Below are 26,446 nucleotides of genomic sequence, written 5' to 3'. Positions count from 1 at the left end.
CGTCTGCCATTCATTCAGTTCATGGAAATGATGTGTCGGGATGGGGATAATCGATACGTCATTACTGATCAGCAAAACACCCGACCAGTGGGAGGAATGGAATGATGTAAGTGTGGCAGAGGGGGCGTGTCAACTCCTACAACATCATACACCCCACTCCGCCCCCTGGAAGACTAGCAACAATTAGCCCAGTACTACAACCCCTTTAAAAAAAGAGGAAAGAGAAATCAATTGAAAAAGCCCAGGAAGAGGCGAAACGCATCTCATGGGCCAGCTTGACTGCAATTTATACCCAAGTGTGTATGTTTTCATCTACTTTAGTTTAACTCTTTTTCAATTTTAAATGCACGTTTTTTTGCACATATTATGATCCGAAGTGATTCATGGCCGAGTACTCTGCTTCTTGGGTTGAACACTATAGGGGGCTTTGCCAATTTTTGGCCCCCTCCCGCCGCTCATGTATGGGGGCCGAGAGGGGGAAACAATAAACAATAGGTCCTCCCCTTTTGTTACTTAGGGCCCCCACCCGCTGCTCATGGGTGGAGGTTGTAGGGGGAGACAATAGGTCCTCCTCCTTTTGATACTTATGGCCCCAACCTGTCGCTCATGGTATGCTAGGTTCCCATTTAGTTTAATAACCTCCACTTGCTCAGCCTCAAGTGGGGGCTCGGGAGAGGGGACACTATGTCCTCCCCTCATTTATTAGTTCAATAGGAGTGGAGTTTTTTTTTTACAACAGTCAGCAGCCACTGGCTGCTCACGAGGCAGAATTTACTTATACTTAGTCATCTTTACTTAGTATTAGTAAATTTGGCTGAAAGACCAATCTTGGTCTTTCAGCCTTTTGGAAGATAGCTCCCTAATACCATGGGAATTAGGGAGCTATCTACTAAGCGGCTGCAAGATGCAGCCACAGCACAGATCGGATAGGAATTTCATTCATTCAAATGAAATTTCAAACTAAACTAAAAGTACCGAATGTCCTCCTAACATGAATTAACAGACTGTTCTTATTCTGTTAGGATGAAATTCGGTAGTTTCACCAGCCTTCTGTCTAAATGACAGGACGTTCGGGAATAGTGAAAGGAGGCATCGCAAGATCAGTGAGGAACGGTGAGAATTGTGGGAAATTGCTCTGACCACAGGAAATAGTCACACAGGAAATAGACCCTAATTTGTCTTATGTTTTAAAGAAAACTAGAACAGAAAGGAAGAAATGAAGAACAGATCCTGAGAGAGGAAGAGAAGAAGAAGCGAATGGGGAAAGGTAAGTTCGGCATGAAAGTGACGCTTTAAGTACGCTAGTGGTGCTAATTAATTAGATGACATGGTGTCCAGAGTGTCCCTTTGTAACATGTTCACCTTTCCAGCCTCACGCAGGGAAAATCAGATCTACTCTATACCACAGGCCTATACCCTTAACAGTATATGACAATGACCAGCAACCTAAAGCTGTATGTAAAAGAAAAATAACATGGACATATGATGAAACCTATGGAATGATGGTATTCAGTTAATATAGCTATACATGCAATAATTAAGCAAAGAAATAAATGAAAATATGTTTCAGTTAATTAGGCAAGTATTACTATACCAATGTGTCTAACCTTCTCTCTGTATCCAGCATTGTATCAGTGTAGAGATACTGTCTCAGCATATCAATTATCTGCTCTAGTTTCTTCATCAGAATGGATGACAAGCTTGTTTCCTCATCTTCCATGTCATCCGCACTGTAAAGGTTAGCTAGAAAGAGACCAACATTTATTATATCTTTGTATGTTTCTTCACGAAGTTTTAGCAAACAGAAAGTAAATGACAAAACGTCCTGTTAAGTGATATACGCGTTACTGTGTTATGCTACACCATTTCCGTGCAGTATTTTCATTGAACAACAAGGTGATATGACTAGCAAGATATAGGCTAAAATGGGCAAAAAAAAACAGGGGAGAAAACAATATCCAATTCACACATCTTGACATTTGTTTCCCATTCTTTGATTTTGGTATCAAAGTGACCACATGTAGGCAATTTTCTATTTTAAATTGTGCAAACACATATCAAACAAAACATAATATTACTTACCATCCCATATATTATCCCATTCAATTCCCAATATCAAAGAATCAAAGACAATAACCAATACACATTAGTTTAAAAAGTAGCCACATTCAAGTTAAAGTGTTTTTCATACCCAAAGTACTTAACTGAAATAATAATAGCATACATGACCATAAATAGCACTCAATCAATCAATCTCAAGTTACCAACCAAGCATATGCTTTTCCTCATTTGAAAGTAATAATTCATTGTCTTCTTCTCTGTCCAGTACTTGCTCCTCACTTTCAAAATTGGATGGTTCATCATTTGAGTTCATAACATTCTTAGATTTCCCTGGCAATTCTAGGGATTCCAATGAATCTCCCACAGAGATCTGCAAGACAATCCCAATGCACATTAGACATGTCAAAGCGTAATGTTGTTTGCCATTAATGAATGAATTTGAATATATTGTTAATTAAACTATAAAATAAATAATTTAAAAATGGTCATAATAATACCATTATATGTTTTAAATATTATCCACACTTTCCATAATGATCTTGAATGAGATAAGACTTAAAGGACCACTATAGTGCCAGGAAAACATACTCATTTTCCTGGCACTTTAGTGCCCTGAGGGTGCCCCCACCCTCAGAGACCCCCTCCCGCCGGGCTGGATGGAGAGTAAAGGGTAAAAACTTACCTTTATTCCAGCGCTGGGCCGGGAGCTCTCCTCCTCCGATCCGCCTCCGATCCTCCCTTTCGGCTGAATGCGCATGCGCGGCAAGAGCTGCGCGCGCATTCAGCCGGTCTCATAGGAAAGCATTAACAATGCTTTCCTATGGACGCTGGCGTGCTCTCACTGTGATTTTCACAGTGAGAATCACGCAAGCGCCTCTAGCGGCTGTCAGTGAGACAGCCACTAGAGGATTTGAAGGCTGGATTAACCCATTTATAAACATAGCAGTTTCTCTGAAACTGCTATGTTTATAAAAAAAAGGGTTAATCCTAGAGGAACCTGGCACCCAGACCACTTAATTAAGCTGAAGTGGTCTGGGTGCCTAGAGTGGTCCTTTAACAGAGAAATAGCTTCCAAGTTATGAGAGTGTAGAATGAGAAATCTCCATTTGTATTGTGTGTTTAAGACAACAAAAACACAGTATGTCATGAAAACTGCTAAAACAAATAAAAACTATTTTAGCAAAGAAAAAGTAACAAGTACCTGTGCCTCATCTTCTTCAACCAGGGTATGCAGTTTTAATGGGGAAACTGAATTTTGTCTTCCTGTTTGTGGTTGGAGTTGGGTTGGATCACTGTAGGCATCTAAATATGCTAAACATTAATATACAGTGACATGAATTACAAAATAATTCACATTTTGACTGTTTTAAAGATAACTTATTTCTTGTTTCTATGAGCAAGAAGATCAAAGTACAATTCTTAATAAATGGCTGTAAAAAAGTAAAATGGTAATTATGTAAAATTTGCACTTGTTATCACATTTTCATTGCACAGTTGAACATAACAGATACAGACACGGAATCAATCAATTGAAAAACTATATATTGCTTAACGAATGTGGACACTGAAAAAAGAATCTTCAGAGCAATGATATGCCTCCCTTGTAATTAATAGTAATTATTCCTGTGCATAGGCATGAAATCTTTTCTAAGGACAGTCATTATATTAACAGTCCTATAAAGAAGCACCTATTAAAAAGACAAATCTAGAAAAGAGTAAAAGGGAACATAGGCAAAAGGATCTCTGAACAATCTTGTTTAGGTCAGACCTAATGAAAAATTGAGGAGTCAAAATGGTAAATGTTAGAAAGTCCCCAGTGTATGTGATAAGTTTATTGAGTGCCATAAGTACATAGAATCTCAGTGTTTGTTCTATAGTTTAAAAGAATGTATCAGCCTCAGAGATCCCCATGAGTTTTAGTTTGACCAGATGGGCTAATCTCTAAGAGGTATGGTTACAGTCTCAGAGACGGTCTCCCACAAAATCAACACACCAATAATCAGATCGATGCCAAGTCTGTTCTAATATAACTCCACCAGTAAGGAGTAAACATCTCCTCATTTTTCAGTATTTTGTTAAGAAATGGACAAAATCCTGGAACAAACAGCCAGCTGTTTTAATTCACTATGCCGCAATGCATTATGGTTTATTGCAAAGTAACTCTGCACAGTATAAATGCATTTGTTGCATTGCACTATTTTTAATAGAATCGACTGGTGTCCAGGAGGGCATTAGAGTGTCAAACAATTCACGAACTGCAGATACACATTGTAACGTCTACAAACAAACCTGATTCTTTGGCATCTCCTTGGTCAATGATGTCACATACACTTCCTGATTCACTATCATCATCTTGAATGAGATCTTCTCTGGCAGGCTTTCTCATGCCTATTGCCTGCTCTGACAATATTTTGAACTAAAAGTATAAAACATATATATAAGTATATATATATATATATCTATATATTATACATATTATTATTCAAAGCTAAAAGAGAGATACTATTGGTAGAGTAGGGTACTGAATAAATGTAGCAGCATATTTCAAATATATCCGTTTTGCACTTAATATTCAGTTAACATGCACTGTTCATGGAACAACACAAAAAGTGTGGTTGAATGGAAGATGGAAAAAAAATTATACCAAGAATAAGAAAGCGGAAAAAATACAATTATTTACCTCTAGGAGCTTCTCCATGATGTCATCTATTTGTTTCAGTTTTGCACAAAGCACTTCCAAATGGTACAATATGGTGTCATCATCAGTTATAGCCACACCTGTGTTTTGGTAATCATGTTGTTGATCTATAAAAGGGTTAGCAGACAAAACATTACATCGATCACACATGTAAATATTTGGCTGTTCAATTTGCAGATTTACATAGATCATAATCATGGAGAAATTTACTACACCATGAGTTCAAGAGACTTGAGAACCCTCTTACTGAATACAAATTAGGTAAAATTATCTGAAATCTTGGTTGATATGATGACCCAAATATTTCACAAATTCTGTCAAAAGACACACACATTGACACACACACACACACACTACAGCAAAAAAAGGACCATTTGTTTGGTATATATGTGTGTATATTGACATTAATCACAAATTCAATAACTACAGAAACAGAAATTTTCTGAAAGCCAGTATTAAAAGAAGCACGTCTTCACATCCCAGACAACCTAGACTGTTTGAAAAGCTATCCTGAGAACACATATTCTAAAAGGTCCTTGTATAAAACCTTTAAATATAATAAAGATAATTGTATCTCATATCCATATTCCTAACCAGGATCCATAACTGCAGTGTAAGAACTGTAAACCGTTTCTTTCATTGCAAATCTTATTTTTAATAATATTGTAACTAAGAATTGTAAATGTTACACAGTGAGAGGTGCAGGTCCCCATGCATAATAAGTACAACCAGTCATGCAGGACCCAGGAGTCGTCAAATGCAACAAGATAATGAGAACAATCATACAAAGCCATCTGTACCATTAAAACCAATATTGATCTCTACATGCATTTCTTCCATGGTTACTTTCCAATTCTACCAGCATAACCATATTATGAAAACCTGTGTTTCTCAGTTAGTTTCCAATTCGCTTTCATGCCGGAATACCAAGAGAACGTAGACTAACCATTTTTAGGTGTAGGATACAGATTCCCAATGTCAAAAATCTCCAACCACCACCTACGCTCATGATCACTAGCTGGGTAACTTTGCAATAATAATGTATTCACCAGTATCTATGGTACAAGAGCAAGGAAACTGAAAAGAATAATTAACCTATATCATGTGTTTACCTTATGGGTTTATGAATTTGCCCTAACTCTATTGCATATTTGGATGTATTGAAACATGCCAAAGTGTGAAACTCAACCCATCGAAACCCCTGAACTTTAGGTCTCCACTCAGGGGGGAACATCTCCGAGCAGGACCACGACTTCCACCAATGCGTGTGACAAGCTTGGAGAATTCTTAACAGCATGGGGGGTAGGATGGCTAGAAGGTTGGAGGAGATTTTAAACTAGTGGTGGGGGGAGGGTCAAAGCAATCTAGAAAATGGAGATAGGATGGAAAGGAGATGGGCTTTAGCTCAGAACAAAGGGGGTGGAGATGGGGGGAGGGGAAAGCTCAGAACAGAGGAGGTATGTAATATTGATAATTCACAAAAAGTACAAAAGACTCATGATAATATTAAATGTATGCTTACTAATGCAAGGAACCTATATTATTATTATTATTTTATTATTTATATAGCGCCAACAAATTCCGTAGCGCTGTACAATATAACAAAATGGGGGGAACTAGAGGCAATAGCATACACTAAACAATATGATATAATAGGCATAACAGAAACATGGTGGGATGAGACACATGACTGGGCAGTTAATTTAAATGGGTACACGTTATTTAGGAAGGATAGGAAAAACAAGAAGGGTTGTGGGGTAAGTTTATATGTCAACCATGAGTTAAAGTCAAATCTTAGGCATGTGGAGTGTGATGAGGAAAATGTGGAGGCTTTATGGGTAGATATCTGCTTGGGGCAAACAAATGGAAATCAATTATTGGTTGGGATATGTTATAAACCACCTAATGTAAATATTATTGAGGAAGAACAGCTGCTAGAGCAAATTGAGAGAGCTGCAAATCGAGGTAACGTTAATTATTGGAGATTTTAATTACCCAGACATAAATTGGGATAGAGGGACTAGTACTTCAGCAAGGGGAATCAGGTTTTTGAATGTGTTAAATGACACCTTTATGTCACAACTGGTACAAGCACCAACTAGAAAGGATGCTTGTCTGGATCTCGTCATAACAAACAATGTTGATCTTTTAACCAATATTCAAGTAGGGGAGCATTTGGGAAATAGTGATCACAATATGGTAAATTTTGAAATAAACTCAAAAAAGCAAAAGCAAGTGGGGTATACTAAAACATATAATTTTAAAAAAGCCAATTTCAATAAGATTAGGGCAGCTCTACAACATATCGACTGGCATAAACTCCTTAGTGATAAAAACACTGAGGATAAATGGAAACTATCCAAACAAATATAAGAAAGGTACATTTCTCAGTATGTACCATTGGGTAATAAATATAAAAGAAACAAATTAAAACCAATGTGGCTTAGTAGAGAATTACAAAAAGAGATTAAAAATAAGAAAAGGGCATTTCAATCAGACAAATCAGAGGCATCCTATTTAAGATATAAGGAAGCCAATAACGCTTGCAAAAAGGCAATTAAAGTGGCTAAACTAGAAAATGAGAAATTGATAGCTAAAGAAAGCAAAACCAACCCCAAATTTTTTTTTCAAGTACATCAGTTCTAAAAAAACAAAAAATGAAAGTGTAGGTACACTGGAAACAGAGTTGGGTTTATTAGCTAATGAAGACCAGGAAAAAGCAGAAATTTTAAATAACTATTTTTCTTCAGTATATATTAATGAGGATCCTATGGCAAGAGATATGCAACCATTGCTGCAAAAAACTTGCAGATAACTTGTGATTGGATAACTCGAGACAAGGTGCTACAGCTATTAAAGAAAATTAATGTAAATAAAGCTCCGGGGCCTGACGGTATTCACCCACAAGTACTTAAGGAGCTAAGTGGGGAAATAAGTGAACCTCTGTATTTAATTTTTCAAGATTCTTTTGTTTCAGGTGTTGTACCTGAGGATTGGAGGAAGGCAGATGTTGCTCCTATATTTTAAAAAGGGTTCAAAATCCTTGCCTGGAAATTATAGACCTGTGAGCTTAACTTCAGTAACTGGGAAAATATTTGAAGGGCTATTAAGGGATAATATTCAGGAATTCATTGGGAAGAACTTTGTTATTAGCAATGATCAGCATGGTTTTATTAAACATAGGTCATGTCAAACTAACCTAATTGCATTCTACAAAGAAGTAAGTAGAAGTATAGATCAGAGTGTTGCAGTGGATGTGATCTACTTGGATTTTGCCAAGGCATTTGATACGGTTCCTCACAATAGGTTAGTCTTCAAACTAAAATAAATTGGTCTAGATGAATACTCTTGTTCTTGGGTAGAACATTGGCTTAAGGATAGAGTACAACGAGTTGTAATTAATGGTAAATTTTCAAGCTGGACAAAAGTGGTAAGTGGTGTCCCTCAGGGTTCTGTTTTGGGACCACTTCTATTTAACATATTTATAAATGATCTTGAAATAGGCATTGAAAGCCATGTATCAGTGTTTGCAGATGACACAAAACTTTGTAAAGTAATAAAATGTGAGCAGGATATTGCTTTGCTGCAGAGGGATTTGGATAGATTGGGGGACTGGGCACTAAAATGGCAGATGAAATTTAACGTAGAGAAATGCAAAGTTATGCACTTCGGGGTTAAGAATGCACAAGCAACTTACACACTAAATGGTAGTAAATTAGGGATAACCACACACGAGGAGGATTTGGGAATTGTTATAGACAACAAATTAGGCAGCAATATGCAATGTCAATCTGCAGTTGCTAAAGCCAGTAAGGTTTTGTCTTGTATAAATAGGGGCATAAATTCTCGGGATGAAAATCTAATTTTGCCTCTTTATAAATCACTGGTAAGACCACACCTAGAATATGCTGTGCACTTTTGGGCGCCTGTTATCATGATATCATGGCACTAGAAAAACTAGAGACGAGCTACAAAATTGATAAAAGGAATGGAGCATTTTAGTTATGAAGAAAGGTTAAAAAAATTAAATCTGTTTAGTTTGGAAAAACGGCGCCTGAGAGGGGATATGATAACTTTATACAAATATATTCGGGGCCAGTACAAACCTTTATCTGGAAATCTATTCATAAACAGGGCTATACATAGGACACGAGGTCACACATTTAGGCTGGAAGAAAGGAGATTTCATCTAAGGCAAAGAAAAGGTTTTTATACAGTAAGAGCAATAAGGATATGGAATTCTCTGCCTGAAGAGGTGGTTTTCTCAGAGTCACTACAGATGTTTAAACTGCAATTGGATAAATACTTACAAAAACACAACATACAGGGATATAATTTTAATTAGTGGGGTAATAGCTGCTTGATCTAAGGAGACATCTGACTGCTATTTTGGGGTCAAGAAGGAATTTTTTCCTAGTTTGTGGCAAAATTGGAAGCGCTTCAGACTAGGTTTTTTGCCTTCTTTTGGATCAACAGCAACAACATATGTGAGGAAGGCTGAACTTGATGGACGCTTGATGGACGCTCTTTTCAGCTATGTAACTATGTAACTATGTCAAATAAGAGGAGTTTCCATTCCATTGCTAATTAAACAATTCTGAGAACTGTACAAATTCCCAAAGTTGTCATACGTTAAGACGGAGCCTGGAATTGTGGAATGGGTTACCCAACCTATTTAGACTCACACTGCCATCTCCCATGGGCCGTTACCGCCTGATTCAGAGTTGACCCACAACTTCCAGTTCTGGCCCCAGAAACTCAATGCCTTCCGGCACACCTCATTCGGCCATATCGAAATCTTTAGCAATCGCATTTCAGTCCACTCAGTCCGGTCTTTAACAATGTGTAAGTGAGACACAACAATGTTTTGACCCCTGAAAGGGTCTTTGACACGCTTGACAAATACCCTTTCAGGGGTAAAACATTGTTACATAGTTACATAGTTACGTAGCTGAAAAGAGACTTGCGTCCATCAAGTTCAGTCTTCCTCACATTTGTTTTTTTGCTGTTGATCCAAAGGAAGGCAAAAAAACCCAGTTTAAAGCACAATTTTGCAACAAGCTAGGAAAAAAATTTCTTCTTGACCCCAGAATGGCAGTCAGATTTATCCTTGGATCAAGCAGTTATTAACCTACATTGAAAGATTATATCCTTGAATATTCTGTTTTTGCAAGTATGCATCTAGTAGCTGTTTGAACATCTGTATGAACTCTGATAAAACCACTTCTTCAGGCAGAGAATTCCACATCCGTATTGTTCTTACAGTAAAAAAACCTTTCCTTTGCCTTAGACGAAATCTTCTTTCTTCCATTGTGGTGTCTCACTTATCCTAATAAATAAAATTGAAGATTCTTGGAGTGCCCAGATCCTTTTTATTCCACTAATATCTACTCCCTGGGGCTGGGGCTGGCCCTTGATCCAGTTTAGCACCCGGATCTTCACGTAATTGTAGTGCATTTTTTTTCTCTCTCTTTTTTCTCCTTTAACAATGTGTGGGTAGTACTGTTAAGCCTCATTCGGCTTTAGTGATTTTCTGCAAATTGTATTCGGCCCTCATTCACCACTGAGTATCAATGGTAGCTATTGTGCAGACTATCGGCCTCTAAGTATTTTTTACAAGTCTGCTCACTATTTATATCAAGCCCTCATTTGGCCTACATTAACTTTTTATGATTAGGTATTGCAGCCCGATGGTTTCAAGTTCTGTCAGCCCTAATTTGGGTTAATACATATATGTGTGTATATATATATATATATATATATATATATATATAGAACATGGGGGGTTGGTTGCACTCACCTGAACATGCTTAAATGGGGTGCTGCTGGGGGCCATATTATACAATAAACAATACACAAGATCCAGCGCACTCTCCTATCTACTAAACAGCAACTTCAATGTTGACAGATTTTATTAGTTTTTAAAAGGTTTTATTTAAAAACACCTTATCTAGGCAAAAAATAATGGGGATTTAGTTACATTATATGATCATACATTGCATAAGCCTGCCACATATATATATATTTTATATTATTATACATCCAGCTTTTCACTAGTCTTTGAGCCAAAATTAGCCTTGCTTGAATGAAAGAGTTATTTAATTTAATGACGGAATTATTTCAGCAATACCCTCTTTTGAGCAATTTCCATTTAAACGTTAATCACCTTCACTGTCGAATATTAAGGTGGAATTGTTGGAGGGGTTACCCAGCCTATTTAGACTAAGACTGCCTTCTCCCCTAGGCAGTTCCTGCCTGATTCAGCCCACCCACCATTTCGAACGTCAGTTTTGGCACACCACAACTGGTTTATACTTTTTCTCGGTTTATTGTCTCCGACCACAAATTTATATATACACCATAAAGTGTGCTTGAACAACTATTGTAAATATCAATGACACTAGTGGTACTACTACTACTACTACTAATAATAATACCTTCTGACATTAGAATAAACGTGTTTGAAATATTTAATACAGATAAAAATATTTTATACAAGTACCATAACTAGATGCTACTGATTGCAGCTTCCTGGCGCCAGTCTTGCTAGTTTTCACCATGTGTGTAGAAGATAATCTTCCAGGTATGCTGGATATGGAACTTGAAGCAGAATATTGATGCATTCCATGTGTTCCCCATAACCATTCACGTAAGTAACACAAAGCATCCTGAAAATAAGTATGCAATGCCACGCAAGCACGGATCCTGCAATAATACAAAATCATACTCATTTTACATTAGAGTTAAAATCAGAGTGCTGACAATATTAATGAGTGCTGACAATATTAATGTATAGACTAGAGTAAATATACATATACAAAACTCACAACTGCCAGTCCATATATTGAAAGACCATATAACAGTCAACCAATGCTAATTGCCATCTTAAAAATACACTAGAAAATAACCCACGTAAAACTACAATTCATAGCATAAATGTATCAATAAAGAATGATTTTTTTGTTTTTTTTAGCAGAGTTTATAAATATTTACATGTTGGTGCCGAAGGCTTAACTTTTTCTCAAAGGTCAAATACAGCTATAAAAAATGTAAAATTATTTTTTTTAGATTTATTTGCATATATAGCACTAGCCTATTCTTCAGCACTTTACAATATTATAAAAAGGGGGAAATTTAACAATATATGACAATTACAAAATGTTTCAGGAAAAATAGATTGATGAGGGCCCTGCTCAAACAAGCTTACAGTCTAGATGATCAAACATATTATTAGTAATTTTCTATGGTACTCACTTTTTATGCAAAGTACTGTTGCTTTTTGATGTCTCCACCTTATGTTTCTCTTTTTTAATGCTCTTCTGTGGTGCATAAACATCAGTCAATGACGTGGGCTCACTTTCACGTGTCAACATGTGTTCTCTTACCATGTCCCAGAGTCTATCTTCTGAATCTCTGAACACAAGGCTTTCTCGCAAAAATGCTTGGCAGTTTTGCGCCAACTGATTTGACACCTTAACAAAAGGGAATTATTTGCACCTCCTCAGAAACTTTTACATCTTTTTAATTTTATTATTACATTTTAAAACATTGTTCAAGTAGCAGCCTACGAACAAGAACTATTAAGTTCTTGTAGTCACTGTTGTGCAAGCAGCCTGTGTTCTGTAAATAGTAAAAGCATTTTTGAGCAGTCCAACCCCTCACTATCTGCTACACTTGGCCATATTTGTATGGCAGGGACGGACTGGCACTTTAGTAATATACAAGTTCCAGGTCACCATTTATTACCATGGAGAATTGGTTTGGGAAACAATGTTATAGGGTATTACAAATGTGAAACGTAGAGTTTTCAAAGAATGTTAAAGTTGTGGAATGTAGGTAGAGTAGATTATACGGCTAGGCGCAGGAGATGTCCTGAATATCAAAGTGGAATGAGGTAACAGGAGCAAAAGAGAGATGTAAGTCCTGGGATAGTCAATCATAAAGAGATTTCAGATAGATGTTGATTGACACAAGACGGTAGGAAAGGTGACAGGTTGGGAGATCAATAGTAGATGGCGGTGGAGAGGACTGACCGCATAAAGGCATAATCCAAAGGATTCAATTACTTTGTCATTAGAGGATGTGTATATGGAGAAGAGCAATACAGAATTTAAGATCTGAGTTCTACAACTTATACCCAATAAAGTGCCATAGATCCCCAAAGAGTGAAAAAGTTTGCAAAAGGATGAACGATTTGCTATGTCAATGGTCACAAGCAGATCCAGGAAGATGAGTAAAGAGACGTTGCATTTACCCATTGTGTTGTCAAGCATTCATTTGTTACTTGGGAGTTAGAGCAGTTTCGGCAGTTTACTGGAGACATAAATCAGATTGCATTGGATAAAATGGGAATTAGAGAGGAAAAAGTAAGATAAGCAGTTGTAAAGGAGACTTTCCAGTAACTTAGAACCTAGGTAGAGATATAGAGTAGTAAGTGTCACAAGGTGGCTATATTTTATATATATATTTTATATAAATAGGAGCATTTTATGCCATTTAGTTCATACATCAAGTGAGCAATAGATGGAAAAATAGACATTAAGAAAAACAACATGTATTTATATATTTAAATATTATATATGTATATGATATAGAAATACAGAAATACAGTTGTTTTTTTTACTGCTTCCCCTTTTTTCCATCTATTGCTCACTTCTCACTTGATCTGTAAATAAAATAAACATTTAGTGACTGTCCTCAAACCATCTTTTTTTTCCCGACAAATCATCTATTTTTTTTGGTGTCACAGGCATAATTCAAATTCACTGGAACAGGCAAGCTCGGCCATTGCGCATTTCTGTTGGCTCGTAAATCTGGCACATTTTGGCTTGGTCTTTGGAAATTTGACTGATCGCCTGAACAGTCCAAATTCAGAGGAATTGCAGTTTGTACAAGGTCTAGTAAAAAATACAAAGGCAATCACACCAGCATTTAAAGGTTGTACCTTTGTGAGCAGCAGGCCCAGATATCCATTCCTAGAGAAGAAACGAGACATGGTTTCCATTTGCCGTATGCCGTTGAAGAAGGCTGGGAGAACACTGTTGGTTAGAGTGACTGGGTCATGTTCAGTAGCTAGGCTATCCAAATGGCGACATAGTGCTTCCAAGTACTTAATTCGATCTTTGGCAACATTTGCTGCATCTGTAATGCTAAAAAAAAAATAAAAAATTATTATATATACAAAACTCAAGATGTCATTATTTTCTCTTTAAAAAATCCTCATTATTAAATATCTATTATATTGTATATATATATATATTGTTTAAAGTTAGGGCAAGGTTTATAGTTAATGTAAGGTCTTTGTAAGGTCTTTTAATCTCATGATCTTCTGGCTGCACCGTGAAATACAGGTATATATTCCAGCCCAATTTATATTGTCCAGCAGTTGCTGTTTGAAGTTACTGTCCTGTTGCTAAAATGTGGAAGAGAAGGAGCTGAGGAAAAATAATCATTTGCTAGGTCCCCTCTCAGCCTAACTGCCCAGGGGTAATAACCAAATGTGAGCCAGGACTGGCATCCTCATCTAATGTATAGTTAAAAAAACACTAAACCCCAGTGTACCCCAATTAATTCACCCTATGTGTAAAATGAATCACAATAATGCTAAAAATGTAATCCCCACCTGTTCAAACTCCTGAACACATATCCGCAGATTACTCCACACACTTGCTATGTGCCATGGTATGCCGAAAGTACCCAGCACTCTGGACCTTAATAGTGCCACTCATTCCTCATGTACTAAGGGGGTGAATACACCATGCACATCAGCTCATTGAATACCTGATATCCACAGCCTTCCATTTTTTCAGCAGACGGGATTTAGCAGAAATCAACAAGCCAACAACAGCTTTACATTCTTTGCCACGCAGTTGTTCTATAAGAAACACCAACATTTTCTGTCTCTTATTCCATCGTTCCAGCTCTGTCAGAGGAGTTGATGTGATATCTTGAACTCTGTGAATAGGAGTCTATTATTACGTTCAGTTATTCTCTGTTTTCCAAAAGTGGAAAGAAGTGTACATTAAGTAAAGCTTTACAAACCTATTAAGAATCCTAGAATAAGCTAGTAGAAACAGTGAGTTGTGGTACGTGACTAATTGTGATGCAAAATGTACCGTAGGCAGAATTTGCCAAACATAAAAAAGAGTTTAGAGAATTACTGGACTGAAATGTGTCACTTGGTTGTCCTCTCTCCCTAATTCCCCTTTCAGGTAATTATCGGCTATGCTGCATGTATTTATGGCTAGTAAACCATAACAGGCTGGAATCATTTGTGCTGAGGGACAAGTACAAACATATGAATTTGTCTTGTGCATTAAACTCACAGACCTCTGTGTGAATGGTCGAATCAATACAGTGAATGTGATTCATAGTTTGGACGGACGGAGGCTGTTGGTGTCATGAGGTGTGTCATCAAATGTCCCTGCAGCCTCTATCAAAATGACCTGTGCAGCATGACAGAGCTGTCACAGATATATGTGCATGCCAAAGAGACACAAGACCTTAAGTCACTGTGACTCCATTGTCACTTAATACTATCAGCATGTAATATGACTGTCATGAGCACTGTCTTATCCCAAACCCCTTTATCTCAATTTAATACAATAGAATGATACGATTCATATGGATATTCTGACTACTCTCTGTTAAAACAGCTTCTATGAGTTTAGAATGGTCAGTTGGTACTAACGAAGAAGTCCAGATATTTAAGGCAGTATCAACCCCATTGATGTCTACAATTACAACAAGCTGTAATTTAATGTCTAAAACAATTATCCTTACCAGTATTCATCAATATCTAACCATTCTTAAAAATCATTGCATTTTACCTTTCATCCACAGCCTCCATCAAAATCTGATCAATCCTTTTCATCCACTCAGAAACCAATGTTTCATATTCTTCAACGACCTCTGAATCCACAATTGCAGATCTTTGTTGTATGAAGTCAGAGCTTAAAATATTTAGTGGCCTTCTCAAAATCTGCATCAGATATAGTTTGCAAAATCAAAACAAAGTGTATTCAGTTTTTGTTTTTTTATCCCACAAAATAAATAAATAGCAGTATGTTCTAATAATCTTATTAAAATAAATGTAAATCTAGTGAAATAAAAAAAACATAATATAATAAACTGTGTATGAAATAAAATAAGTTGCAACTATGATTGTTTTTTTCCTGTTTTCCTTATTTGCAGCTAAAAATAAACACACAACATATCATTGCAAACAAAAGTAATTTAAATGCAAATCGAAAATATAACTTACATGAACTAGCATTTTCATTTAACAATATTTCATTGTGTGAGATCACAAGAGATAATTTTTAGTGTGAGATCAATTAATTGCTTGTTTAAGCTAATGCCAATTCTGTGCATAAAAAACATCCGTTGCCAGTACGCGTAGCATGCTGGCGGTGGACATCAAAGCCCTCCCTTAGCCCTGCCTCTAGGACTTCGCTACCTCTGCAGTGATGGGGAGTAACGTCACAAGAACTTTCATTAAAACCTTTTTTTTTGGTTGGAGCAAACCATTAACTACCAAGCTACAACATGAATTAGATTAGTTCTAAAATTTATTTTAGGAGAAATAAATGAGCTTACAATAGACAAAGAGATGTATGTAGCATTGATCTATTTGTGGCTAAGCAGAATACAAGATTTCCTATGACCGATAGCAGATATCATTATCTTGGCAATTACTTACTGTTGTAGGTTGCTTTTCAGAATTGGCAATGTGTGTAGCATCTTCAATAGCTGCAGCATATTTATCCAGGCCAGCTAGGAAATTAGTAACACTCTCCTGGCTGCAAGAACCCCAGTCTTTCTGAGCTCGAAGAATTGGGATACAGAGTTCATTTAGTATAGATTTCAGACACTGCACTGGGTTCTCCTTTATTTCACCACAAAAGATTTCCCTCTCCATTGTAGAAGCATCCACATCATGGGTTGTCTGAGTAAAATTATTAGAAATTTCATACATAAATTAGACTGAATGTGCGACTTTAAGATCTACTCATTTTCTCTGCAGTAATGGAGTCATAAAGCGTTAGAAAACCCACATCAGTTCTGCAGTTTTAAGAAATATGCAGAATTATAAAAAATGAACCTCAAACATACACTGATCAACCACAACATTAAAACCACCTGCCTAATATTGTGTAGCTGCCAAAACAGCACTGATTATTTATATAGCGCCAACAAATTCCGCAGCGCTTTACAATGGGTGGACTTACAAACATGTAATTGTAACCAGACAAGTTTGACGCACAGGAACAAAAGGGTTGAGGGCCCTGCTCAATGAACTTACCTGCTAGAGGGAGTGGGGTATAGTGACACAAAAGGTAAGGATAGTATTAGAGAAGTAGATTGGTAGTGTAGTATTCACTGAAAACTTGGTGTTTTTTTTTTTTTTTAAATGACAGTTGCAGGAGAGGAATCAGTTGGGAGCTATTAACAGTTTAATGAATACGCTTTTGTGAAGAAGTGAGTTTTTAATGATTTTTTGAAGGAGTGGAGACTGGATGAGTGTCTAACGGAGATTGGAAGGGAGTTCCACAGGAACGGTGCAGTCCTAGAGAAGTCTTGAAGAATCAGAGGTGGGAGTACAAACAGCGGTTAGACGTAGGTCTTCAGCAGAGTGTAGGGGCCTAGACGGGACCTACTTGAGTATTAAGAAGGATAGACAGGTGGGAGCAGCATTATGTAGAGATTTGAAGGCATGAGCTTGTGGACCTGTGCTATCCGGCACCAAGACATTAGCAGCAGATTCTTTAAAGTGAACCTATGTAAAAATTCACTTACCTAAAATCGCTCTCTGATACATTGGATACACTGTATATGATAATACATAATGTATAGAGATGTCGCGAACATAAAATGTTCCGTTTGCAAACGGAGAACGCGAATTTCCGCAAATGTTCGCGAACCGGGCGAACCGCCATAGACTTCAATAGGCAGGCGAATTTTAAAACCCACAGGGACTCTTTCTGGCCACAATAGTGATAGAAAAGTTGTTTCAAGGGGACTAACACCTGGACTGTGGCATACCGGAGGGGGATCCATGGCAAAACTCCCATGGAAAATTACACAGTTGATGCAGAGTCTGGTTTTAATCCATAAAGGGCATAAATCACCTAACATTCCTAAATTGTTTGGAATAACGTGCTTTAAAACATCAGGTATGATGTTGTATCGATCAGGTAGTGTAAGAGTTACGCCCGCTTCACAGTGACAGACCAAACTCCCCCTTTAACGCACCGCAAACAACCGCAAACAGTACATTTGCACAACCGCAAACTCCCCATTTGCACAAGGTTGAATACCAAGCTAGCCATGTCCCGTTCCTTGTCCTCACTGATGTCATTGAAGGTCTCTTGCTCCACCCAGCCACGTACAACACCAAGGGTCCCCGAAAGGTGACAACAAGCCCCCTGGGACGCCTGCTGTGTTTGGTCTTCCACCTCCTCAAAGGCACCTTCATCCTCTGACTCCTCTTCTTCAGACTCCTCTCTCTGCGTTGCCTCTCTCTGCATTATTACAAGGTGTGTTAAGTAGTACTATTCCTATCAGTTTAATCCCTGTTACGTCCCCTATCAGGGGACGTGTATATGGCATTGATTTTAGGAACCGGGAGATGGAAAAAGATGCTTGGTCGGTCCTCCTACTTCAAATTTGGGGCACTGCGCGTGAAATCTAATGTGCCACCAGATAGGAGTGGTGTGTTAAGTAGTACTATTCTTATCAGTTTAATCCCTGTTACGTCTTCCTCATCGGACCTTTTTTAGTCGAATGTATCGCCCACTGTCAGTCCCTTCGGGATCCATCACTCATTCATCTTAATAAAGGTGAGGTAATCTAGACTTTTTTGACCTAGGCGACTTCTCTTCTCAGTGACAATACCTCCTGCTGCACTGAAGGTCCTTTCTGACAGGACACTTGAAGCGGGGCAGGCCAGAAGTTCTATCGCAAATTGGAATAGCTCAGGCCACAGGTCAAGCCTGCACACCCAGTAGTCAAGGGGTTCATCGCTCCTCAGAGTGTTGATATCTGCAGCTAAGGCGAGGTAGTCTGCTACCTGTCGGTCGAGTCGTTCTCTGAGGAAGGACCCCGAAGGGCTGTGGCTATGCGTAGGACTTAAAAAGTCCTCCATCAACAACACGTCTGTAAAGCATCCTGTCCTTGCCGGCGTGGTCGTGGGAGGAGGAGGATTACTTTCACCTCTTCCCCTGTTAGATTCCCGTTGTGCTGTGACATCACCCTTATACGCTGTGTAAAGCATACTTTTAAATTAATTTTGGAACTGCTGCATCCTTTCCGACTTGCGGTAATTCGGTAACATTTCAGGCACTTTCTGCTTATACCGGGGGTCTAGTAGTGTGGACACCCAGTACAGGTCGTTCTCCTTCAGCCTTTTTATACGAGGGTCCCTCAACAGGCACGACAGCATGAAAGACTCCATTTGCACAAGGTTGGATGCTGAGCTACTCATGTCCCGTTCCTCGTCCTCAGTGATCTCACTGAAGGTATGTTCTTTCCCCCAGCCACGTACAACACCACGGGTACCAGATAGGTGACAACGAGCACCCTGGGATGCCTGTTGTGGTTGGTCCTCCTCCTCCTCCTCCTCAAAGCCACATTCCTCCTCTGACTCCTCTTCCTCACAATCCTCTTCCAGCGTTGCCGCAGGTCCAGCAAGCAATGCTGATAAGGCTGTTTCTGGTCGTGATAGTGACCACAACTCTTCCTCTTCCTCTTCACGCTCATCTACGGCCTGATCCAGCACTCTTCGCAGGGCACGCTCCAGGAAAAAAACAAATGGTATGATGTCGCTGATGGTGCCTTCGGTGCGACTGACTAGGTTTGTCACCTCCTCAAAAGGAGGCATGAGCCTACAGGCATTGCGCATGAGCGTCCAGTAACGTGGCAAAAAAAATTCCCAGCTCCGCAGAGGCTGTCCTAGCACCCCGGTCATACAAACAGTCGTTAACGGCTTCTTCTTGTTGGAGCAGGCGGTCGAACATTAGGAGTGTTGAATTCCAACGTGTCGGGCTGTCGCAAATCAAGCGCCTCACTGGCATGTTGTTTCGCCGCTGGATATCTGAAAAGTGCGCCATGGCCGTGTAGGAACGCCTGAAATGGCCACACACCTTCCTGGCCTGCTTCAGGACATCCTGTAAGCCTGGGTACTTATGCACAAAGAGTTGTACGATCAGATTAAACACATGTGCCATGCACGGCACATGTGTCAACTTGCCCAAATTCAATGCAGCCAACAAATTTCTTCCGTTGTCACAAACCACTTTGCCGATCTCCAGTTGGTGCGGAGTCATCCACTGATCCACCTGTGCGTTCAGGGCGGACAGGAGTTCTGGTCCGGTGTGACTCTCTGCTTTCAGGCAAGTCAACCCCAAGACGGCGTGACACTGCCGTATCCGGGATGTGGAATAGTACCTGGGGAGCTGGGGGGGGGAGCCGTTGATGTGGAGCAAGACGCAGCAGCAAAAGAGGACTCAGCCGAGGAGGTTATGGAAGAGGATGGAGTAGGAGGAGTAGAGGAGGTGGCAGCAGGACTGCCTGCAAGTCGTGGCGGTGTCACCAACTCCTCTGCAGAGCCACGCATTCCATGCTTGGCAGCCGTCAGCAGGTTTACCCAATGCACAGTGTAGGTGATATACCTGCCCTGACCATGCTTTGCAGACCAGGTGGTCAGATGGACCCTTGCCCCAACACTGTGTGCCAGACATGCCATTACTTCCTTTTGCACAATCGAGTACAGGTTGGGGATTGCCTTTTGTGCAAAGAAATTTCGTCCGGGTACCTTCCACTGCGGTGTCCCAATAGCTACAAATTTTTGGAACGCCTCAGACTCCACCAGCTTGTATGGTAAAAGCTGGCAGGCTAAGAGTTCAGACAAGCCAGCTGTCAGATGCCGGGCAAGGGGGTGACTTTGTGTCATTGGCTTCTTACGCTCAAACATGTCCTTGACAGACACCTGACTGTGGGCAGATGAGCAGGAACTGCTCAAGGCGAGAGACGGAGTGGCGGATGGTTGAGAGGGGGCAAGGAGGACAGCAGTGGTTGACGTGGCTGAAGATGCTGGACCAGGAGGAGGATGGCGGCTTTGAGTTTGTGTGCTGCTTGTACTCATGTGTTCATCCCATAGGCGTTTGTGATGTGCGATCATGTGCCTTCGCAAAGCAGTTGTACCTAGGTGGGTGTTGGACTTCCCACGACTCAGTTTCTTTTGGCACAGGTTGCAAATGGCATCGCTGTTGTCAGAGGCAGACACACAAAAAAAATGCCACACTGCTGAGCTCTGCAATGACGGCATTCTGGTGGTGGACACATCATGCGTTGATTGGCGTGCTGTCTGGCTGACCCCGGGTGCCGATGCATGCTGTCTGACTGTGCCACTAGCTCCTTGCGACGACCTCCCCCTGCTTCCAACTCGTCTCCTCCTCCTCTCTGTCTCCCCACCTAGGTGGGTGTTGGACTTCCCACGACTCAGTTTCTTTTGGCACAGGTTGCAAATGGCATCGCTGTTGTCAGAGGCAGACACACAAATAAAATGCCACACTGCTGAGCTCTGCAGTGACGGCATTCTGGTGGTGGCAACAGCATGCGTTGATTGGCGTGCTGTCTGGCTGACCCCGGGTGCCGATGCATGCTGTCTGACTGTGCCACTAGCTCCTTGCGACGACCTCCCCCTGCTTCCAACTCGTCTCCTCCTCCTCCTCCTCTCTGTCTCCCCATCTGAACTTTCCCCCTGTTCTTCTTCTCTTCTAGCGGGCACCCACGTGACATCCACGGACGCATCGTCATCATCAACCGCTTCACTTGTATCGGACAACTCAGCAAAGGAAGCAGCAGCGGGTACAACATCATCATCATCACACCGTATGTCCATGTGTGTACTGCTGCCTGACTGAGACATATCCCTGTTATGTACATCCTCTGGCAATAATGGTTGCGCATCACTCATTTCTTCCAACTGATGAGTAAATAACTCCTCTGACAGATCAAGTGAAGCGGCTGTGGTGCTAGTGTTGGTGGTGGCGGCAGGCGGGCGAGTGGTAACTTGAGAGGTGCCCAAAGCTAAGCTGGAGGAGGATGGTGTGTCAAGGTTCCGAGCGGAAGCTGTAGAAGATTGGGTGTCCTGTGTTAGCCAGTCAACTATACGTGGCCTCTGAACACCGGGCATTATTCTAGAGTCAAAGGGAATCACAGCACCACGACCACGGCGGCCCCTGCGGGGTGGCCTGCCTCTGCCTGTCATTTTTTTTTCGATTAGTGGTACTATGCGTGCAAGCTACTGTGACAACAGATATGAGTGGCACTGTGCACTGCCAGAAGTTGGCAGAGTAGACGCTGTAGGCCTGACACACACGCTTGCAGACAACTAACTGCTATTCAATCTATTACAGTCAAAATTGTATTTTTTTTTTTTAAATGTACACTACTGTTACACCAGATATGAGTTGCACTGGTGTGACACTGTGCCCTGGCAGGCCCTGAAACGCACACGTGTGAAGGAAACTGACTGCTATTATATTACAGTCAAAAAAGCTTTTTTTTTTTAAATGCTAGCTATTGTGACACCAGATATGAGTGGTGGCACTGGGCAAGTGGGCACAGTATACGCTGTGAGCCTGACACACGCTGGCAGGCAGGCAACTGCAATTAGATTACACAGGAAAAAGCAAAAAAAAGCAGACTGATGTTCTAGCCCTAAAAAGGGCTTTTTGGGGTGCTGTCCTTACAGCAGAGATCAGATGAGTCCTTCAGGACTGTAGTGGACACTGAATACACTAGCCTAGCTATTGATTTCTCTATTAAATCAGCTACACTGTCCCTCCTCTCACTAAGAATGCAGCTTCCGAATGAATCTAAAATGGATGCTGTCCAGGAGGTGGGAGGGTCTGGGAGGAAGGGTCTGCTGCTGATTGGCTGGAATGTGTCTGCTGACTGTGAGGTACAGGGTCAAAGTTTACTCAATGATGACGAATAGGGGGCGGACCGAACATCGCATATGTTCGCCCACCGTGGCGAACGCGAACAAGCTATGTTCACTGGGAACTATTCGCCAGCGAACTATTCGGGACATCTCTAATAATGTATTCAATGCCTGTATTTACTGACTGCTGGGAGAAAAATCCATTTTTAAATATGTTTTTCCCAACAGCTATAACAATGTATAGATAAAATCTTATGCTCAATTTATCTAGCAAAAGTTATTTGGGGCATGACAAGTGAATGCCAGGATCTATGGTTTCCCAATAGAACATTGCAAAGAGCATAAAACTGCCTTTGCAGGCGTATCTTCTTCCCATAATGCATCCTCCTGCCATCTCTTCCCCATGTAAATGACGCACACACTCACAGCCACCCACCTGATCTAAAAGAAAGCATGATTCATCAGACCATGCAACCTTCATCCATTGCTTCATGATTCAATTCTGACACTCACATCCCCGGAAGTGTACAGCTGTCATCATGGGCACTCTACACAGCCCCATATGCGGCAAACGGTAATGCACTGTGTGTTCTGACACCTTTCTATCATGGCCACCATAACATTTTTCAGCAATTTTAACTACAGTAGATCTTCTGTGTAATTGTGCCAGATAAGCTGGCCTTCACTTCCCACATGCATCAATGAACCTTGGGCACCCGTGACCCTGATGTCGGTTCACCAGTAGCCCTTCCTTTTGATAGGTACTAAAACACTTCATACTGCCGGGCAGGTAGCCCCAGTAAATCAGTTCTGCTTGATCCTCAAACGAAGTGTCGTCTCGTTCTTGGGGGGAATTGGATTGTATGCTGTTACAGTGCGACTGCCAGGCGTGTAAGCTGTTCGTATGGTTTTTCCTGTTCGGCTGATTAACAGCATTCGTATGTTCGAGAGTTGGTGAATTTGTGTGTTTCCGGTTCGGGAGTTGGTGAATTTGTGTGTTTCCTGTTTGGGAGTTTGAGTATTCATGTGTTTGCAATTCGGGAGATTGGTGCTTGCAGCAGCTGTTCTTGTATTTAAAAGGGGAATATCGCCTAAACGGTTTTTAACATCTTGTGTGCAAAACGGTCCGTTACACATGCGTCCATCAAGATCAGCCTCTCACATTTGATTTTGCTGCTGATCCAAAAGAAGGCAAAAACCCAGTCTTAAGTGCTTCCAATTTTTGACCGCAGAATTGCACTCTGGTATCTCCTTGGATCAAGAAGCTATAACCCTACTCAATAAAAATTATATCCCTGTATGTTGTGTTTTTGCAAGTATTTGACCAATTTCTGTTTAAACATCTGTATTTACTCTGATAAAACCCCCTCTTCAGGCAGTTAATTCCATATCCTTATTGTTCTTACTGTAGAAAACCCTATCCTATGCCTTAAACTAAATCTCCTTTCTTCCAGTCTAAATGTGTGTCCTTGAGTCCTATGAATAGTCCTGTTTATACTTAGATTTCCAGACTATGGTTTGTATTGGCTCCAAATATATTTGTATAATGTTATCATATCCCCTCTGAGGTACCATTTTCTAAACTAAAGAGATTTAAATTTGTTAACTTTTCTTCATAACTAAAATGTTCCATTCCTTTTATTAAAGGACCACTCTAGGCACCCAGACCACTTCAGCTTAATGAAGTGGTCTGGGTGCCAGGTCCTTCTAGGGTTAACTAATTTTTTTATAAACATAGCAGTTTCAGAGAAACTGCTATGTTTATCAATTAGTTAAGCCTTCCCCTATTTCCTCTAGTGGCTGTCTCACTGACAGCCGCTAGAGGCGCTTGCGTGATTCTCACTGTGAAAATCACAGTGAGAGCACGCAAGCGTCCATAGGAAAGCATTATGAATGCTTTCCTATGTGACCGGCTGAATGCGCGCGCAGCTCTTGCCGCGCGTGCGCATTCAGCCGATGGGGAGGAACGGAGGCGGAGAGGAGGAGGAGAGCTCCCCGCCCAGCGCTGGAAAAAGGTAAGTTTTTACCCCTTTCCCCTTTCCAGAGCCGGGCGGGAGTGGGTCCCTGAGGGTGGGGGCACCCTCAGGGCACTCTAGTGCCAGGAAAACGAGTATGTTTTCCTGGCACTAGAGTGGTCCTTTAATTTTGTAGCCAGCACTTTTTCTAGTGCATATTAGTGTATTATTTTATTTGAAAGCAAAGTAATTCATCTTATACAAATAGTGTTATTTTAATGTACTACTGACAAAGATGCCACAGGCATTAAGCACTGTGGCATATATGTATGGTGACAATAGAGGGTTAATTTGTCCTGTTGGTACAGTTAGGGAAAATTCATGACCCCTGGTTAGGGTGTTGGGCAGAGTGGGACAAGTAACTGGGAAGATTTGGTGACATAGCTGTTGCTGGGGACAAGAGCTAGCTGGGGATTGGTTGCTGGCCGCCAGCGAGCAAAACTGAGGAATATATTTTGCTGGTATGGTTAGCTATTAAATGTTTTATGAAATTATTATGACTGAATGTATTTAACATTAAGTTATATGTATATTTGTTATCTAAATAGATCAAAAACCTTGAGAAAAATAGAAGCAGAAAGTTGATGGGATTTTAACATGCGTAACTGTAAAACACTTTTATGTAATTTTAAAACACTATTTTATTTTGACAATTTTTATGACTCTTGAGAATTAAATAAGAATGTATCTGTATTTGCTATTAATATCCTTATGATGTCATTACCACAAGCACATTTCTAATATTGTACAATTTTCAACAAACTGTTTTTACAACACATTTCTCGAAAGGAAATTAGGAAAAGAAATTAAGAAACCTGAGTGTCATTATGACTGAATGATAAATATATTAATAAAATAAGTTAAATATATGGGATAAGTAAACAGTAAACATTCTTGGACAGTTCCCCTTTAACCTCTTCACTTTCCAACACATTTTCTTTGAAGAAACATTATCAGTAATATTTATTTGAAGCATGAAATGCAGAGGTAGCACAATGTATTTCAATCAGCCCTCTCCCCTAATGTAGGTATGGTATGACCCTCTCAGTACTCGAGCATAGAAGCACTAGTTGTAATGATACTATACTATGGTGCTATAAATGTACCTGTGAACGTAGGAAGTAAAGGAGAGAAGGGAAACGTATTTTGCCCAACTCATTGTCCAAACTCTGTAGGTCTGACTTGAGATGCAGTTTCCACTTTGGGTTAGTTTTTTCCTTAATTTCCACAAATAAAAACAGTGCTTGAATTCCATCAGCTAAAAGAAATAAAATAAAATAAAACAGAATATTTTAACATGGTCAACTGGACATTGAATGTACAGAATTCATTCAGCCCCTAGCATTGGATTGTTCGGCTACGATGTAAATCTATTATGCAATGGGGAAGAAATTAATAAAAAAAAATTGTACACACATGTTTTTTTACCATAACATAGACTGTATTGATAGATAGATAGATAATTGATATTATAATATAGCAAATATATGTCAGTGAACATATGTTAAAGAATAGTGTTAGAATGCGACCTGCTTCTATGGCCTAATACAATAATAATTGTTCAAAGATTATTGAACATCATTATTTATTTATTTTTCATTTATTAACATTTGGAATCTATATACTGAATTATAAGAACGTTATTAATGTACATGTCAGCACTGATTATGTCAGCTATGTCCTTACCCGCTAACTGGGTTGATAATTGAGGACCATGTGGCA

The 26,446-nt window shown here is 39.9% G+C and overlaps 1 protein-coding gene across 1 annotated transcript in view; it reads right to left on the bottom strand.

Annotated features, from left to right (window-relative positions):
- LOC134586252 (dynein axonemal heavy chain 5-like) overlaps positions 1–26,446 on the bottom strand; it is a 260,789-nt gene that overhangs the window by 220,000 nt on the left and 14,343 nt on the right. Inside the window, exons 2-13 of the mRNA XM_063441744.1 lie at positions 25,831–25,982; positions 16,461–16,706; positions 15,589–15,740; positions 14,540–14,713; positions 13,704–13,908; positions 12,014–12,231; positions 11,262–11,464; positions 4,742–4,866; positions 4,351–4,477; positions 3,263–3,372; positions 2,269–2,431; positions 1,608–1,743 (exon numbers count right to left, since the gene is read on the bottom strand). Of these exons, the coding sequence (XP_063297814.1) occupies positions 1,608–1,743; positions 2,269–2,431; positions 3,263–3,372; positions 4,351–4,477; positions 4,742–4,866; positions 11,262–11,464; positions 12,014–12,231; positions 13,704–13,908; positions 14,540–14,713; positions 15,589–15,740; positions 16,461–16,706; positions 25,831–25,982 (2,011 nt within the window). The remainder of the gene's footprint in view (positions 1–1,607; positions 1,744–2,268; positions 2,432–3,262; positions 3,373–4,350; positions 4,478–4,741; positions 4,867–11,261; positions 11,465–12,013; positions 12,232–13,703; positions 13,909–14,539; positions 14,714–15,588; positions 15,741–16,460; positions 16,707–25,830; positions 25,983–26,446) is intronic.

Source organism: Pelobates fuscus, chromosome 2, assembly GCF_036172605.1.
Source record: "Pelobates fuscus isolate aPelFus1 chromosome 2, aPelFus1.pri, whole genome shotgun sequence".
In the NCBI taxonomy this organism is placed as follows: Eukaryota; Metazoa; Chordata; class Amphibia; order Anura; family Pelobatidae; genus Pelobates; species Pelobates fuscus.
Note: the sequence above shows the minus strand (reverse complement) of the source record. Positions and strands in the feature narration are given on the sequence as shown.